The 14,627-nt window shown below is 43.9% G+C and overlaps 9 protein-coding genes and 2 non-coding genes across 11 annotated transcripts; 5 read left to right on the forward strand and 6 right to left on the reverse strand. All coding sequences in view use genetic code 12, as the record gives it.

Moving 5' to 3' along the window:
- Window positions 1-1,380: 1,380 nt before the first annotated feature.
- FOB63_000029 (Amino acid permease family protein) lies at window positions 1,381-3,078 on the forward strand (the record flags this gene model as incomplete). Its single annotated transcript, XM_002618822.2, has 1 exon — window positions 1,381-3,078. One exon carries the CDS (start codon window positions 1,381-1,383, stop codon window positions 3,076-3,078), a length of 1,698 nt encoding a protein of 565 aa, XP_002618868.1.
- A 60-nt stretch (window positions 3,079-3,138) lies between these two features.
- On the reverse strand, window positions 3,139-3,211 carry FOB63_005521. Its single transcript has one exon. It is a non-coding gene; the product is annotated as a tRNA-Ala (tRNA).
- A 9-nt stretch (window positions 3,212-3,220) lies between these two features.
- Window positions 3,221-3,294, reverse strand: FOB63_005520. The gene has a single exon. It is a non-coding gene; the product is annotated as a tRNA-Ile (tRNA).
- Window positions 3,295-4,364: 1,070 nt separating this feature from the next.
- FOB63_000030 (uncharacterized protein) lies at window positions 4,365-5,222 on the reverse strand (the record flags this gene model as incomplete). The annotated part of the gene is made up of 1 exon (XM_002618823.2): window positions 4,365-5,222. The coding sequence occupies one exon, from the start codon at window positions 5,220-5,222 to the stop codon at window positions 4,365-4,367; it is 858 nt and encodes a 285-aa protein (XP_002618869.2).
- Window positions 5,223-6,007: 785 nt separating this feature from the next.
- On the forward strand, window positions 6,008-7,366 carry FOB63_000031 (C1 family peptidase; the record flags this gene model as incomplete). Its single annotated transcript, XM_002618824.2, has 1 exon — window positions 6,008-7,366. The coding sequence occupies one exon, from the start codon at window positions 6,008-6,010 to the stop codon at window positions 7,364-7,366; it is 1,359 nt and encodes a 452-aa protein (XP_002618870.2).
- Window positions 7,367-8,427: 1,061 nt separating this feature from the next.
- On the reverse strand, window positions 8,428-9,021 carry RPS8A (40S ribosomal protein eS8; the record flags this gene model as incomplete). Its single annotated transcript, XM_002618825.1, has 1 exon — window positions 8,428-9,021. The coding sequence occupies one exon, from the start codon at window positions 9,019-9,021 to the stop codon at window positions 8,428-8,430; it is 594 nt and encodes a 197-aa protein (XP_002618871.1).
- Window positions 9,022-10,119: 1,098 nt separating this feature from the next.
- Window positions 10,120-10,326, forward strand: KTI11 (Kti11p; the record flags this gene model as incomplete). The annotated part of the gene is made up of 1 exon (XM_002618826.2): window positions 10,120-10,326. One exon carries the CDS (start codon window positions 10,120-10,122, stop codon window positions 10,324-10,326), a length of 207 nt encoding a protein of 68 aa, XP_002618872.2.
- A 473-nt stretch (window positions 10,327-10,799) lies between these two features.
- Window positions 10,800-11,051, reverse strand: FOB63_000034 (uncharacterized protein; the record flags this gene model as incomplete). Its single annotated transcript, XM_066102328.1, has 1 exon — window positions 10,800-11,051. One exon carries the CDS (start codon window positions 11,049-11,051, stop codon window positions 10,800-10,802), a length of 252 nt encoding a protein of 83 aa, XP_065958508.1.
- A 278-nt stretch (window positions 11,052-11,329) lies between these two features.
- Window positions 11,330-11,737, reverse strand: FOB63_000035 (uncharacterized protein; the record flags this gene model as incomplete). The annotated part of the gene is made up of 1 exon (XM_066102335.1): window positions 11,330-11,737. The coding sequence occupies one exon, from the start codon at window positions 11,735-11,737 to the stop codon at window positions 11,330-11,332; it is 408 nt and encodes a 135-aa protein (XP_065958509.1).
- Window positions 11,738-11,946: 209 nt separating this feature from the next.
- On the forward strand, window positions 11,947-13,173 carry FOB63_000036 (uncharacterized protein; the record flags this gene model as incomplete). The annotated part of the gene is made up of 1 exon (XM_002618827.2): window positions 11,947-13,173. One exon carries the CDS (start codon window positions 11,947-11,949, stop codon window positions 13,171-13,173), a length of 1,227 nt encoding a protein of 408 aa, XP_002618873.1.
- A 695-nt stretch (window positions 13,174-13,868) lies between these two features.
- FOB63_000037 (tRNA splicing endonuclease subunit) lies at window positions 13,869-14,579 on the forward strand (the record flags this gene model as incomplete). Its single annotated transcript, XM_002618828.2, has 1 exon — window positions 13,869-14,579. The coding sequence occupies one exon, from the start codon at window positions 13,869-13,871 to the stop codon at window positions 14,577-14,579; it is 711 nt and encodes a 236-aa protein (XP_002618874.2).
- Window positions 14,580-14,627: the final 48 nt, after the last annotated feature.

The following is a 14,627-nucleotide window of genomic DNA, read 5'->3' on the forward strand; positions in this document are numbered from 1 at the left end:
GACTGATAGAAATTCTTTTCTTTGCTTGTGGATACAATAGCAAGGGAAATATTACTTCTAATTTCCACGAAAAACACTTCGTTGGATAGGCTGTAGATATTGTAGATCTACCAATAGTGAGTCTTCAAAAATGATAAGCGGAATACAAGGAGCTGAAGTTAATTTCCGAGCAGGATGACCTCCTGGAGATAAACGTACCGCTGTAACAGCTTTGCAGGTTTTTGAACCTGCAAAGTATGACAGATTCTGCCATAGGTTCATTACTCGGACTATTACAATTCATGTCGCCGTACTACTCAAACAGAGAACTATCATAGTAGAAGCACAAAACAAAACAAAAAAAAAACACAAATTAGAAACTCATTTGGCTAGAAATTCCGAGTTGAGAAAATCCATGACTTCTGGAAATTAACACCCGGCTCGGAAATGCTTATGAGCGCGACATACTCTCGGCAAAAATGAGTCAATAAAATAGGAAAAGTAATGTACGCATATGGCGTGAAGATGATGCCATTTGGATCTCGTAGATAAGCTTCGATATTTCAAGATAAGATATGGCAGCAAACGGTAAGATATATAGGGTAATCTTTTTGCAAACCAAGCCAGGGTAGGCCATAGCGAGGTGTAGATGATTTTCTCTTCAATTTCCGCATATGAAAATGCGACATTCTCTCAATTAAGCAAACGATAGCGACGCCACGCATAAAACGGTAGAATGCCGCACAACGTTATCTGCTGTACCAGTCTATCTGCAGGGCTAGCTCGCTATTTGCTAGATACATCGCTTGCAGGACATGTCGCATGGAAGTTGAGCGGTGGTTAGGGTCTTCCGATTTTTCTTCCCACCATTTCCCTTGGCAACCGCACGACAATGACAAGGCTCGCTTTCCTAAAACGCACCTGGGCTCATAACATGACGCAAAGTGTTCCTCACGGCGTTTTAGCAAATTTTGCTCCAAACGCCAGTTGCTTGATGTCCGGTTTACATTCATGGTCATTTATCGTATATGGAATTGCGGGGTTGACATACATAAGCCTACTAAAGATTTAGACAAAAGTATTACTATAAGCTATGAATGAGGGTCATGATAACTATCGAAATAAGGTGATTCGGGTCATACGGGGACCATTTGAAAGCACATTCTCGCTTTTCATTTTCCGGTTTTTTTTTTTTTTTTTTTTTTCCACATCTTCACAAAATGTTATGCACCTGTATGCGTGTTATCTCTTAGATTTCGTCTCTTCGCCTCCACTAAATGGACCGACTTAAATAGATGCCTTGGCGCTTCTCCAAAATCAGTGTACATCACTTTTTGATTTCCAGTCCAACCTTGTTCTCTTCCTTGCTTAGAGGATTAATATATTCGCTACTTTCATATCATGGTGAACTTAAAACCTTCAGGTTCCAGGCCTAGCATTTTCCGCAGCAACTCCACTTACTTGGACTTGGAGATTTCCCACTCACGTATTGTCAACGTTGATGAAAAGGGAAACATTGTGTCAGAAAGCAACTCATTGGAATCATTTGATGAAGATGACTTGCAAAAAGGCTTGAAAAATAGACATGTTCAATTAATCGCGTTGGGTGGTGCTATCGGCACAGGTCTTTTCGTCGGTTCTGGTTTGGCCTTGTACCAAACTGGACCTGCTGCCCTTTTCTTGTCCTATATTATCTTGTCTGGTGTTGTTTGGTTTGTGATGAACATGTTGGCTGAAATGGCCGCTTTCCTTCCTGTTCCAGGTGCTGGAGCTCAACAGTTTGTCAATGACTTTTTGAGTCCATCGTTTGGGTTCGCTATTGGTTACAACTACTGGTACGGGTTTGCTATTCTTGTAGCCGCCGAGATTGTGGCTGCTGCCATTGTCATCCAATATTGGACAGAAAAAGTGAATATTGCCGTTTGGATCTCAATTCTTTTAGCGCTTATTCTCATCTTGAATTTATGTCCCGTCAAGTTTTATGGAGAAGCAGAATTTTACTTCGCCAGTATCAAATTGCTTGCAATGACTGGTTTGATCATTTTAGGTGTTGTTCTTTTCTTTGGTGGTGGACCAAATCACGACAGATTGGGTTTCAGATATTGGAAGAACGGCAATGCTTTCAAGGAGCATTTGACTGGAGGATCTACAGGTAGATTCCTCTCTGTTTGGACAGCCATCATTAAGGCAGGTTATTCTTTTATTATGAGTCCCGAATTGATTGTTGCATGTTCTGGTGAAGTTCGTGATGCACGCAGGGTCTTACCTAAATGTGCTAATCAATTTATCTACCGTTTGGCCTTCTTTTACATTTTAGGTTCGTTGGTGATTGGTGTCATTGCTGATTCGAACAGCAAAAGATTAACCAGTTCTGCTGGAAATGCTAATGCTTCTCCATTCGTGCTTGGAATCCAAAACGCAGGGATCCACGTATTGAACCATATTGTCAATGCTGTTATCTTGACCTCTGCCGCCTCGGCAGGTAATTCCTTCTTTTACGCTGGCTCTAGAACGTTGTATTCTCTTTCCAAGAAAGGATTAGCTCCTAAGTGTTTGAGAACAGTCAACAGATTCGGCATTCCATACTACTCGGTTGGCATTACTTTTGCAATTGCATGCTTATCGTACTTGAACGTGTCTAGTTCCTCCACTCAAGTGTTCACTTGGTTCTCTAACATTACTACCATTTCTGGTTTCATCAACTGGATTTTTGTCTCCATGGCATATCTTAGATGGAAGAAAGCTATCGTCATCCACAATCTTGAAGATAGAGTTCCCTACAAGACTGGTCTTCAACCTTTTGGTGCATACTTTGTAATCATTTTCATTTCGATTGTTTGCATCACCAATGGTTATGCTGTCTTTTTTGATTTCAATGGAAGTGATTTTGTTGCCGCTTACATCACCTTGCCCATCGTCTTTTTCCTTTATGTTGCTCACAGAATTTATTCATACTTTTACTTGGGTGATAAGGAGTGGTTCACTGCATACGAAAACTTCGATTTCAGCAAGCTTGAATTGGTTGAGGAAGAGGCAAGATCCATCCCCCCCAGAATTCCTAAGAACATTTGGGAAAAAATTTACTATGCGATTCTTTAGTTCAACACTTTAAATTTAATAAACAGAAAACATAAAAAAATAGTAGGGGATAAAAAAGATTGGACGAGTCCGGAGTCGAACCGGAGACCTTTCCCATGCTAAGGGAACGCGCTACCAACTACGCCACACGCCCGTGTTAAAGTGGTCCCTAGCAGGATCGAACTGCTGATCTTGGCGTTATTAGCACCACGCCTTAACCAACTGGGCCAAGGGACCATTTTATATTTTGCTGTTTTCAGCGAGAAAACTTGATGCTGTTAATGAAATGATGAAAACTAAAATCTCCCTATTCTACTCCTATCCACCAGAGAAGGCCAAAGAAGGTTCTAGAATTTATATCATTCCTGTAGTTGGCGTCAGCTCTTGAGGACTTCCTGTGTTATCTTCCTAGATTTTGAGTCAGAAAAAGATTACATCAACGAACGGAGGAATTGCCCAGAATCTGTTCTTTTCGCTTAAAAATGATAATCATGCGTTGTTTAGACCATATAGCACCATTTTGCCATTGATGACTGCCTAGTGTCGCAACACCGCTCAATTTGGGTTTTCAATTATATGGAGAGTACAACTTCAAATATTTTGCTTTCGGGTGTAACGATGATTAAAGAAAGGATGCCTGGGCATATAATTCCCTGCAATAAGATCCATACATTCTGTATAGTGGGTGAAAGGGAATTACCTTTTATAAACAGAAGTAATAGTTTACTGGAGTCATGTATTAGGGTAGTGGGTTTTCGAGAATATTTTCAAATTGTTATGGGTATCCAAATGGAGAGTCTGCAGCAACCACACCAGTTCGGTAAAACTGACTTTCCTTGCCTTTAAAGAATGTGCAAGCTGTTCAGGCATCTGTTACGACGTATTTTATTTTCAAGTAAACTTGACCTTGTGACCTTCTCGTACTCTCAGTTCGTGCAACCTCATTTGATGGTATTAGCCCTTCCGTTTCTTCTTTGTACTTTGGATGAAAATCTGCTCATTCGACAAGAAACTTGAAAAGATTTAGATTAGAGTCGATGAGATACTATGGTCAGCATTGGGTAGCAGCTCAATTTTCATTCAGAAGTGTCTCTTTACACTTTATCATGTAAACGTTCGAGTTGTCAAATGGTATAACTCATCATCAAAGAGTATTTATATATCAATTGAACAGCAGATGATTAAAAATAATGCAAACTCTCGAAATCGGTCATGTCCTCGTATTTGAGTTTAGAAATAGGACTTGTACTGTGCTTGTGATCTTACCTGTTACTTTCAATACTCTAACCTGTTTCCCAAACTGCTTGCTAAAGCGATCGGTTAAAGCGATTCCTTCCAGTTTTATTGCTTTTCTTCTGTTTCGCAGGGCCATAGTTTCTAGTTCTAGCCCGAGATTTGGGATTCTTCTTGTCGTGGAAGCAACCAGAATGCCGATCCTGTTTGTCACTTTGACTTTTCTTTTTTTGAAAGTAACGATGTTTGCGACCCTTCGTACGTACTCTCTTTCGAGAAGACCTCTCCTTTTGGTTGGATGGCACTTTAAAAGACTGAGGATCTCTTATAACAGCTCGATCCAACACGTGAAGAGGGATGCTTTCTTGTTTAGCTAAATTTTGCGCCATATGCACCAACTCCACTACCATCTTCACTGGGAGTTGTTCCCGAAGCTTTCTTTGAAGCGTACGATTATGGATGGAGTCAATAAAGAACCCTTGTGCAATTTGAAGAAGCGTCAATGGTCCATTTTCTCTGTCCACCTTAATTCCTATCCTGTGCCATTTATGACAAAAGCTTTGCCAATTTTCATCAGGCATATCCTCTGCCACGAGTTTCATGAACGTAGAAGGCAAACTGTAGTTGATAGCAAACATGCTGCAAAACCATTCTGTAAATTCTTTCAAATTGAATGTATGATGCTTTCGATAATGTCGAAAAATTAGTCTAATGTCTCGATGGCAGTGAGCATCCATGAACTCAATGATCTCTGCATTGCTCCACTTTTTTGATGCTGCGTTTTCGTTCAAAAGATTTATCCATTTCCGAAAAGTGACTTGACAATCAGCCGTACTGAATGATAGTATTGGAAAATCTTTGTCCGTGATTCTCTTGCGATCTTTTAATGCGTTCGCAGAAGTGTTCAAGTTGCAAGGCTTTTTAAAAGACATAGCAAGTGGCGTTGATTATTTGCCCAATAGATTGTTCCTGTGGAGCTACCAAAGCTAACGTCTTATTCTCTTCCTGATACGAAGTTAGGAGATTAAGATATTACGAATGAAGCTTTCTAACTTGAGCAAGTTAATTAAATCTTTGTACTCCCATTTACCCCTGAGTAGCTTACATGCCTGGAGATCGTTACTTGACTCTTATTGTTCTCTATTTATTGTTCTTGTAACATGGCGTAATGTTACCTTTCACGTGATGGCAGTTCGTCTTGAATATATATAGTTCTAAACATGGCGACTTATCTAAGGCTAGATGGAATCATGACTCTTAGAGGAACCAAAGACCCAAATACCACAATAAACTATGTAATGTAAAGTTTTAATTCCTTTATATTTGACGTGGCCCTTTTCCATCAAAGCCGATGCTCGCATCTCTACTTTATTTCTAAACTCGCACAAGTGTGTCAATTCACTACTGGAAAGTCGTCAGAAAATTAAATAGATGCATCCGTTCTAACAATCAAGAAATTCTAATACAATATGGCAGCCATAGCCAATACTTTCACACCTTACCTGACGTTTTTTTTTGAATGCATTAAACATCTTTGCCATTAGGGTCTGACTCTGACCATCATTATGCGCGAGCACTAAACGAAAGGCGAAGGACGGTACATAGATCTGACGCCGTTTCCCAAAGTGGCCCTAGAGTGGAAGTAAATAAGTAATTGGGTGGAAATTAGAATAGAAAATTTAAAGTGAAGTAAAAATACCAAATTTGTGAATCCGCAATGTCTTCCTTCTCTGTTTCCAATTTATCTTCCTGGACCGAAGAGTTTTCTCAAGATTTGAACACCAAGTTGGGTGCGTCTGTCTTGACCAACTACAACGCTGAAGAGGCCTTAATTGATCGTGCTACAGCTATCAAAAATACGACAAATGTATTCAACACCAGCGTGTCGGTCGAAGGAGCCCCAGTGACAAACCAAAGATCGAGTGGAAGATGCTGGCTTTTCGCTAGTGGAAACGTTTTGCGTCTTCCGCTTATGGAGAAACTCTCGTTGAAGGAATTCCAGTTCTCTCAATCGTACTGGTTCTTCTACGACAAATTGGAAAAGTGTAACTTTTTCCTCGAGAAGTTCGTGGAGAATATTGACTCGTCGCCAGAAGAAGGTGTTGAGTCCAGACTCAATGACTTTTTGTTAACGGATCCAACCTGTGATGGAGGTCAGTTTGAGATGTTCATCAATGTTGCTGAAAAGTATGGTATGATCCCACACGAGCTTTACCCTGATGCATACTCTGCTACAGCTTCGAGAACTTTGAATTTCCTCCTCAAGACTAAGTTGAGAGAGTACGCTGAGACATTGAGAGAGGCTAAAAGAGGCAATGCTAGCCAATTGCCTAAATTGAGAGAGGAGATGCAAAAGGAGCTTTACAGAATTATGGTGATGTTCTTGGGACAACCTCCTCTTCCAACAGATGAATTGGTCTGGGAATACAAGACTAAAAACGATGAGGTCAAGAGCATGAAGTTGACTCCAATGCTGTTCTACAAGGAGACTCTTGGGTTAGATTTGACCCAATGGGTATCACTTTTGAACGACCCACGTAACCCATATGATACCATAATTAACATTGACAAGTTGGGCAATGTCGTTGGAGGAAAAGAAGTGTCTTACTTGAATGTAGCGATTGATGACTTGGCACAGTACGCTGTGGAGAGAATCAAGTCCAATAATGCTGTTTTCTTTGGAACCCACACTCCTATCTACATGGATAAAAAGAGAGGTATCATGGACGAGAAACTATACAACTACCACCTCGTTAATTTCAATGTTACTCAAGACAAGGCTTCTCGTATCAAGTATAAGCAGTCTCTTATGACACATGCTATGGTCTTGACTGCTGTTCATTTGGACGAAAATGGATCTCCTATCAGATGGAGAGTTGAAAATTCATGGGGCAAAGATTCTGGCCAGAATGGTTACTATGTGATGGACCACCAATATTTCAAAGACTATGTTTACCAAATTGTCGTGAGCAAGCACGAATTACAGAACCATCACGTCAGAATTTTTGAAGACAAAGCAAACGCAGTGGTCTTGCCACCATGGGACCCAATGGGCGCCCTTGCAATCTTACCTTAGGTATGTGTATAGTCTCCGTCGAAGAAACATCATTCGGTTATCTCAATTGTAAGACTTATGTGATCGAAGGTAGATTCTACACTTCTTTCTTATTTTTCTTATCTAAAAAGTTGCTGCATCACGCATCCTTCTCCTTCAAATGTACGCTATACTTCCATCGATTGTAATGACTAAAATCAGAGCTAGAGGGCTTACTGGCACAAATCCATCTTGCTAGGGTAGTAAAAATCTTTATTCTTCGGTTAACCAGCTTTGGCTGCGTCATACATTCCAAAGGTTAAATGAAATGGAAAAGTTTACAATTTACATTTCACATTTGAGGTGTTGACTGTATGTGAAAAGACTTACACAACCCGCTCTCTTTTATCATGTACCAAGAAAGAGCAAGGTGCGCGGTTACCCGCCTTTCTATCTGAGTATATAGACCATAAAATTTTCGTGCTGGATAGTTAACATATTTGCTTAGTTGACGTATTTGCTTCAACAAATTGTATGTACAAATGTTCAACATTACAAGGATGATACAAAACACAGACCTGATCTGACAGAGTCCTCGTGGCTCTTATGCAGATAAAATGTATTGCCTTTTTTTGCTGATGTAATGCTTCATTTTGTCGCTCAATACTAACTCATAAAGATGCTGATCACTCTTAGTATACGATACGGTGTTGCCAAGAGCTTCGCTTATCCAATAGAACTGTAGAATGACAAAGAAGGAAACGTTTTAACACGGGAATGATAGGAAAAGTCAGACTAAGACCACGGCTTTTTGCCTAACTAACCTGATTGTATTCGTTTCTTTCATTTGTCTACACTTTGCTTTTCTTTGTATTTAATTTTGTTCACTTGAATTGGGAACCTATCTAGACCGGACAGTTGGCTTTAACAGAAATGCTGGGAACTTCTCGCGTTGCCCTGTGAAGTTTTTCAGATAGTATCAAGTGCAAAAGGCTATGACATCCAGTGTTCAAGAAAACTTTCTCTTGTGCTACACAGTATTATTGTACACGTATATGTTATATTATTTTGCGTGAGGTAACTAGAAAGGGCTAGCTTAACATTTACTTCTTGGCGGTCAATCTTCTCAAGTAGAAGGCCAATTCTTCACCTTCCAAGATGTAACCGTCACATCTACCAGATTGACCTGGTCTAGAAGAGATGCAGGCGTACAACTTACCAGAGGCAAATTGGTGTTCCACAGCAGACTCGATGTTAGAAGAACCAGCTCTGGAAGCCAACTTTCTCTCAACCTTCTTGGATCTCTTGACTTCCTCTTCTTGACCCTTCTTACCCAAGACCTTACCGTAGTGGGTCTCGAACCATTGTCTGAATGGAGTAGCATCGATTTGGACAATAGCAGACTTGGTCAATGTGTTGGTTCTGACCAATTCGTTGTTAGAAGGGTGGTAGACGACAGAAGCGATTCTGGTCTTCTTAGCAACACCCTCAGAGGCCCAAGAGAAGTTACCGGTTTCGACTCTCAAAGCTCTGAACTTCTTGTTACCACCTCTGGTTCTAACAGTGTGGATTCTCTTAGCACCAATCTTGGTGTTGGCTGGTTGTCTACCCAACTCAAACTTTCTCTTCTTTCTGAATTGGGCTCTTTTGGCACCAGTAGCAGCACGCTTGTGACGAGAGTCTCTAGAAATACCCATGGTGAACTAAGAAATATGTTAGTACGATAATTATGAAAAATTTTTTTTGCTCTTGTGCTTGAATATCAAATACCGCCGTGGCCGAAACTGAAGGAGGAAACAAGAAAGAATCAGATAGATGGTATGGAAGGATGTGACTGGGCGAAATGGTGGTCAACTTTGATATCAAGGTCGGATCAAACAAAGGGAGAACATACTCTTTGGTTACTGTCTAGTAAGAAAGAAAGAAAGGAAGGATTTTTTCACCAGCGTTAGAGAGGATAAAAATTTTCGCACAGCGCGGAGTGCAGGAGCAAACAGGCCCACTAGAAAAAAAGACTGCACATTGTTGAATATTCATTCACGTGACACTTCTTTTGCTGCTCACCGCCGATGTTGAAGCGGGAGGTGCGGAATCACGTGCACAATGCTCTCTCAGCCCACATAAGCTAGGGCTCGAGCCCTCCCACCTTGAGGCAGTTTCAGACTGCGCGTTCCTGCTTCCTTTACGAGGTTAATCCGATGGTGCCCAGAGAATATTAGTGTTTCTACGTCAATGGTTTGTTTCCGTTTCGTCAATTAGCTTTCCTATTTTTTCTTTACATATTTTATTTTGGACAAGTATTTGTAGTCTGTATATGGACTGGAAGTAGCATCTGGATGTACCGGGCTTTACTTTATTTCTACGTTTTGAATGGATCAGGAGATTCACGCACACACGTTAATTTGCCCAAAAAATTGACAACAAGTTGTGTCTCATGTCCCTAGCGACTTTGGATTGCACTTGTGGCACTTGTGTTCCTGAGGCATCTCTCAATGTCTGCTTTCACCTTTTCGTCACAGTGAGTTTTAAATCCTTGTCTTATTATGCTGCTTTGGTACCAAAGTCTAACAGAGAATGCTTGCTATTTCTTGCAGTTGTGACTTTCGCCACCAATGACAACTTTGTACTTCCGAAACCCACATCTGAACAATGGTGATCTTGGAGAATGCGCCCGGAGATTCCTGCGCGCAATATCACGTGCGACAAAAAAGAAAAAACAACCGTTTGGAAGATGACCTCCATCGCAAAAAAATTAAACTCAGATATAGATATTCCCCATAGCGGAGTCTTTGGCGATGGAGACAGTGTACGATGAGATCGAGATCGAGGATTTCACCTACGACCCAATAACAGGCTTGTTGCAGTACCCATGTCCCTGTGGAGATCGGTTTGCCATCGCACTCGACGATTTGAAGGATGGCGAAGATATTGCTGTATGTCCCAGTTGTTCGCTAATGGTTCGAGTTATTTTCGAGCCAGAGGATCTCGAGCAGTTTGATTAGACCGCACAAGAGACAATACCAGACACGGTGTTGCTGGGAGGTTTACTATGAGCATCGGCATAATTGAACGTTGCTTCCGGCGTTGGGGTAACTTGCATGGACCGCACTTTGCGTGGCGGAAAAAAAAAGGGACAAGAAAAGAAAACGACAAGACTAAGTAGGGGTCTTTGTCACGATAGGCACGGCGTACATAAAAACAGAAAACGGATTAATACACTTTCAGGAGAACTGCCAAGCACAAACGTACTTCGTACCGTTAGAAGAAAAAGAATTCGCGTTGTTCGTAACCGGCATCCGCAGATGCAGTAGAATGGTTGATCCCGGCTATAGTTTCCGTCACGCCTAAACCCCGAAGGAACCGATGCTCCAACTGAAAATTTGGCGCCGCCGGCATCTGACGGTTTTCTTTGTTCACGCTGGCCCACAAGATCGCCCGATTTTTGGCGGGAATGCCGAGACGAGAAACGGTGGCTTCAAATTCCAACATCGAATGCTATTCCTACAAAGCTTGAACACAGCAAGCATATGTCATGCACACAGCCAGCGGTGAACTCGGATGTTGAATGACCTGCACTCGTAGGGTCGCCTTGCGTTTCTCGCACCATTAAGGGCGCTGCAAAGTCCAAACACACCCCCACTTCGGACCTGCGGTTCACGGGCGACATAGGGACTTGTGCCAAAAGAGCCCAACAACATACGAGGGTAAGATACATCAACGTAATCATTTTCCGTGAGCAAAGACCAAGGAACTGGGGCCTGAAAGTTCCCAACGGGCAATGCAGAGCAATGCTTGACATATGCACCGAACGTACATGTGCTTCACACGGAAAATCGGTGAAAGTTGGAAAGATGTACCTCAGCATTTCGTGCATAAGTGCGATTAAAGTTTTTTTTTTTTTCTTCCTTCTGTTACGACATCATCCGAAGAGGCGTTGACAATAGGACACCGCCGATCGGGAGTGGTTGGACACCACAGTCTGTAGGGATAGGTGCGGCGACAAAATCAAACTTGAGGTACAAGACCAGCGGAAAAACCAGACACCGAAACCCGCACTAACGGGTTTGACCCCCAACGCCGCACACTAGCCATCGAAGAAAGCCAATGCACTTGTGTGGAATTTGCCTGCGCCTGGTATGTGGCCCGAGGTGCGTCGCCTGTCTGGCGTTTTTTAAAAGAGCTATCGCAGATGCGGCCTGCATGGATGCTCATGCGTCGTCCAACAAGACCGTTTTTAGTTTCCCTGACGTTAAGATACGCAAATAATCTGTATAAATGCAAAAGATTCCGAGCGTCACGCCAGCGGAAAATTAGTGCTATTCTGTTCCCATCTCGAGCCCTTTGTCCCTCTGTTGACTGACACGAATCGCTGATCAGTTGAAGCTCCATTCTGCTGCACGTCAGCACCCACATTTATTACCCAGTGATTGTGCTCCACTCCTCACAAGTGCTCGCTCTCCCATTCTCATCTTCCCACCCACCACAGGCGCTTGACACACCGTTTCCCGTCCTTTGAATTTTCTGCCTAATATCCTCGTCTGCATCTCCCTCCCTTCGTCTCCCTCATATTGTCTTCTTTGCTTCTGCCCCCTCTTGCGTCACCCACTTGCCACTCCCACATCATGTCGGACAAGAAGGAAAAGGACCAAGGCCAGACTCGGCGTGGGCCCTGGAGCCCCGAGGAGGACCGGCGCTTGATCGAAATCATTGCCATGTACGGCCCAACAAACTGGGTCCGCATCTCGTGTCTGTTGGGCAGCCGGTCTCCCAAGCAGTGCCGCGAGCGTTACCACCAGAATTTGAAGCCGCTGCTCAACCGCAACCCCATCACCTTCGAGGAAGGGCTTTTGATTGAGCAGCTTGTGGCCAAGCACGGCAAAAAATGGGCCGAAATTGCCCGCCATTTGAGTGGCCGCCTGGACAATGCCATCAAGAATTGGTGGAACGGCGGCGCCAACCGACGCCGGCGTGCGCTGCAGATTGTGCCGCCCGCCAGCCCCCACTACCGCTCTCCTGAAGCCCGCCTGCGCCAAAACCTGGCCACCGGTGCCCGCGCCAATGTTCCCCATGGCATCTCCAACCAGCACACCCTCGCCAACGCAACTGGCCCCAACGGGCCCATACCCTCCCAGCATGCGCTCTCCCACCCGGCGCAAACGGCGCAAGTTGCGCACCCTCCAGCACAAACAGCACCTCTCGCCCACGCACTGCACTATCCCAAGGTGCCCCATTTCCCGCAGATTCTGTTCAACACATCCATGTTTGGCTCAATGGAGTCTGCGCCGCCCGCGCCATACGCCGCTGCTCGTCCGCCGGTTCGCCTGGCGTCCATGGACCATGCACCGTTGCCCCACTTGGCCGAGTTGAAATGGCATCATGAAGATCGGCGCCATAGCGTGACGGCGGCTCCGCTCTCACTGACTCTGCCTGCCTTGTACACACACACAAACAGCCTGGACCATTATGGGTCTCCCGGGTCTTTGGCCAGCCGCAGCAACTCCGTGTGCACAGACTTACACCCACTCTCGCTCACACCCACGTTGTCTTCTGCCACTCTGCGGAGACCCTCTGTTGCGCCCGACTTGTTTCCAAACCCAATGGGCATGACGCCTAGCCTGGGCCTGGTATCGCACAATTTGGCCCGCACCCACAGCAGTCGAAGCAGCCAGAGCAGCCAAAAGAGCCTAATGAGCCAGGTCCAGCAGGACCAGAATGGCCACACCGAGAGCCCCTCCCACATCAGCCAGAAGCTCAATGCGGACACCATTCCGTCTTTCCAAAACCTCTCCAAGAGCATCGTCCATGACAAGGCTACCGAGCGAATGAAGGTCTCGAGCCTCATTGACTAGAACTAATCGCATACCGCCCCACACTATTGTAGTCATGTCCTCTTAATTCTACCAAAGGATCTTGTTTAATTAATTATATAGTGATGTATCTAGTGCTTCTAATGGTCTAGTGACTTCTAATGAATTTTCAGTAACAGTGTCATATAAGCATTTCCTTAACATTTGCATTTATACCCGTGCCTTTGATTTTCAAATTTTCGAGATTTTTTTTTATTAGCTTGTTCTTATCGACTTACTTCCGATAGCTCACAATCTCAATTGAATAAGGTTTGGTGTCGTTGGGGCGACCACCATCCTGCATGCATTCGCAACAATTCTCGGGTTCTTATGCATGCAAATGCGACTTCTTCTGCGCTGCCCGGACTTCATGCACAGTACGCAAGCGTTATGTTCAACGTCCGCTTCGTCCCCCTACGTTTTCCTTAGCCTCCGTGCATACGAGTCAGGCATGGCGTGTTAATCGTTCATCCCCAGCGGTTTATGATTACAATGCCTCACACCCACGCAATCACTTTCTCTAATGCTTTCCAAACTTCGACAACCTCATGTTTCGATTCATTCCAGTCACTTTAGTACTTTTGTACCACTGACGTCCTCGTCAGTTCGTTCTGGAGTCATCGCACACACACACACACACACCCGTACACCCAAACCGTTTAGCATAGTTTGTCCTATTCACTTTCGAGTTTCGTCCTATGATCCATCTTCAAGTTGTTCATGGCACTGTGCTTGTGTTCGATGTTGAAATAGTGGCCCGTATTCGTCTGCTTGGGATCGTGGGCGTCCTTGTAGGAACATTACCCAAGGCGCCACAGCAGAATGTGTTTTTGGGTCTTCCTCTCCAGTTGAGCACATATGAGGCATGTTGGCTTGTCGCTCATGGCCACGCCCAGTTTGTTGATGCCCTCAAGTATAATGAGATCATCGCTTCCAACATTTCGATCGACGATACGGAAGGAAGAATCGGAGATGCCCCGATCCAGTACGCAGTTACACCCAACAGTTTTCCCTCTTTGACAGACGTTGACATCAGTCCCGCTGTTCTTTCCAACAGTGATTTTCTAGCCATGCAACAAGTTGCTCCGGATTTTGCTGCCAAGTTCTCAGCGTTCTGCTATCTTCGAAACCTTGACTACTACCTTATGCCTGGTTTGCGCTTTGGAGGAATTTTTGTAGCTTATCCAGGAGATCCTCTCAAATTCCATTCCCATTTGATTGTCAAAGTTCTAGCTCCGGGACAAAAGATTGATCTCTTGGAACTAGTTACAAGCGGAAGGTTGGCAACCGCGGTCAAAAAAGCATGGGTACTCATGGATGAGAAACCTCAAGTACAAAAGAAGGAGCCCGTTCTAGATACACAGGGGAATACCCGAGCGTTTTCTATCGAATGGGCAGGATTCGGTTGAGTCTATCTACATCCAATCACCAAATAATCAATTCATACATAACAGGAA

The sequence above is a fragment of the Clavispora lusitaniae genome (genome assembly GCF_014636115.1).
Source record: "Clavispora lusitaniae strain FDAARGOS_655 chromosome Unknown tig00000003_pilon, whole genome shotgun sequence".
Classification (NCBI taxonomy): domain Eukaryota; kingdom Fungi; phylum Ascomycota; class Pichiomycetes; order Serinales; family Metschnikowiaceae; genus Clavispora; species Clavispora lusitaniae.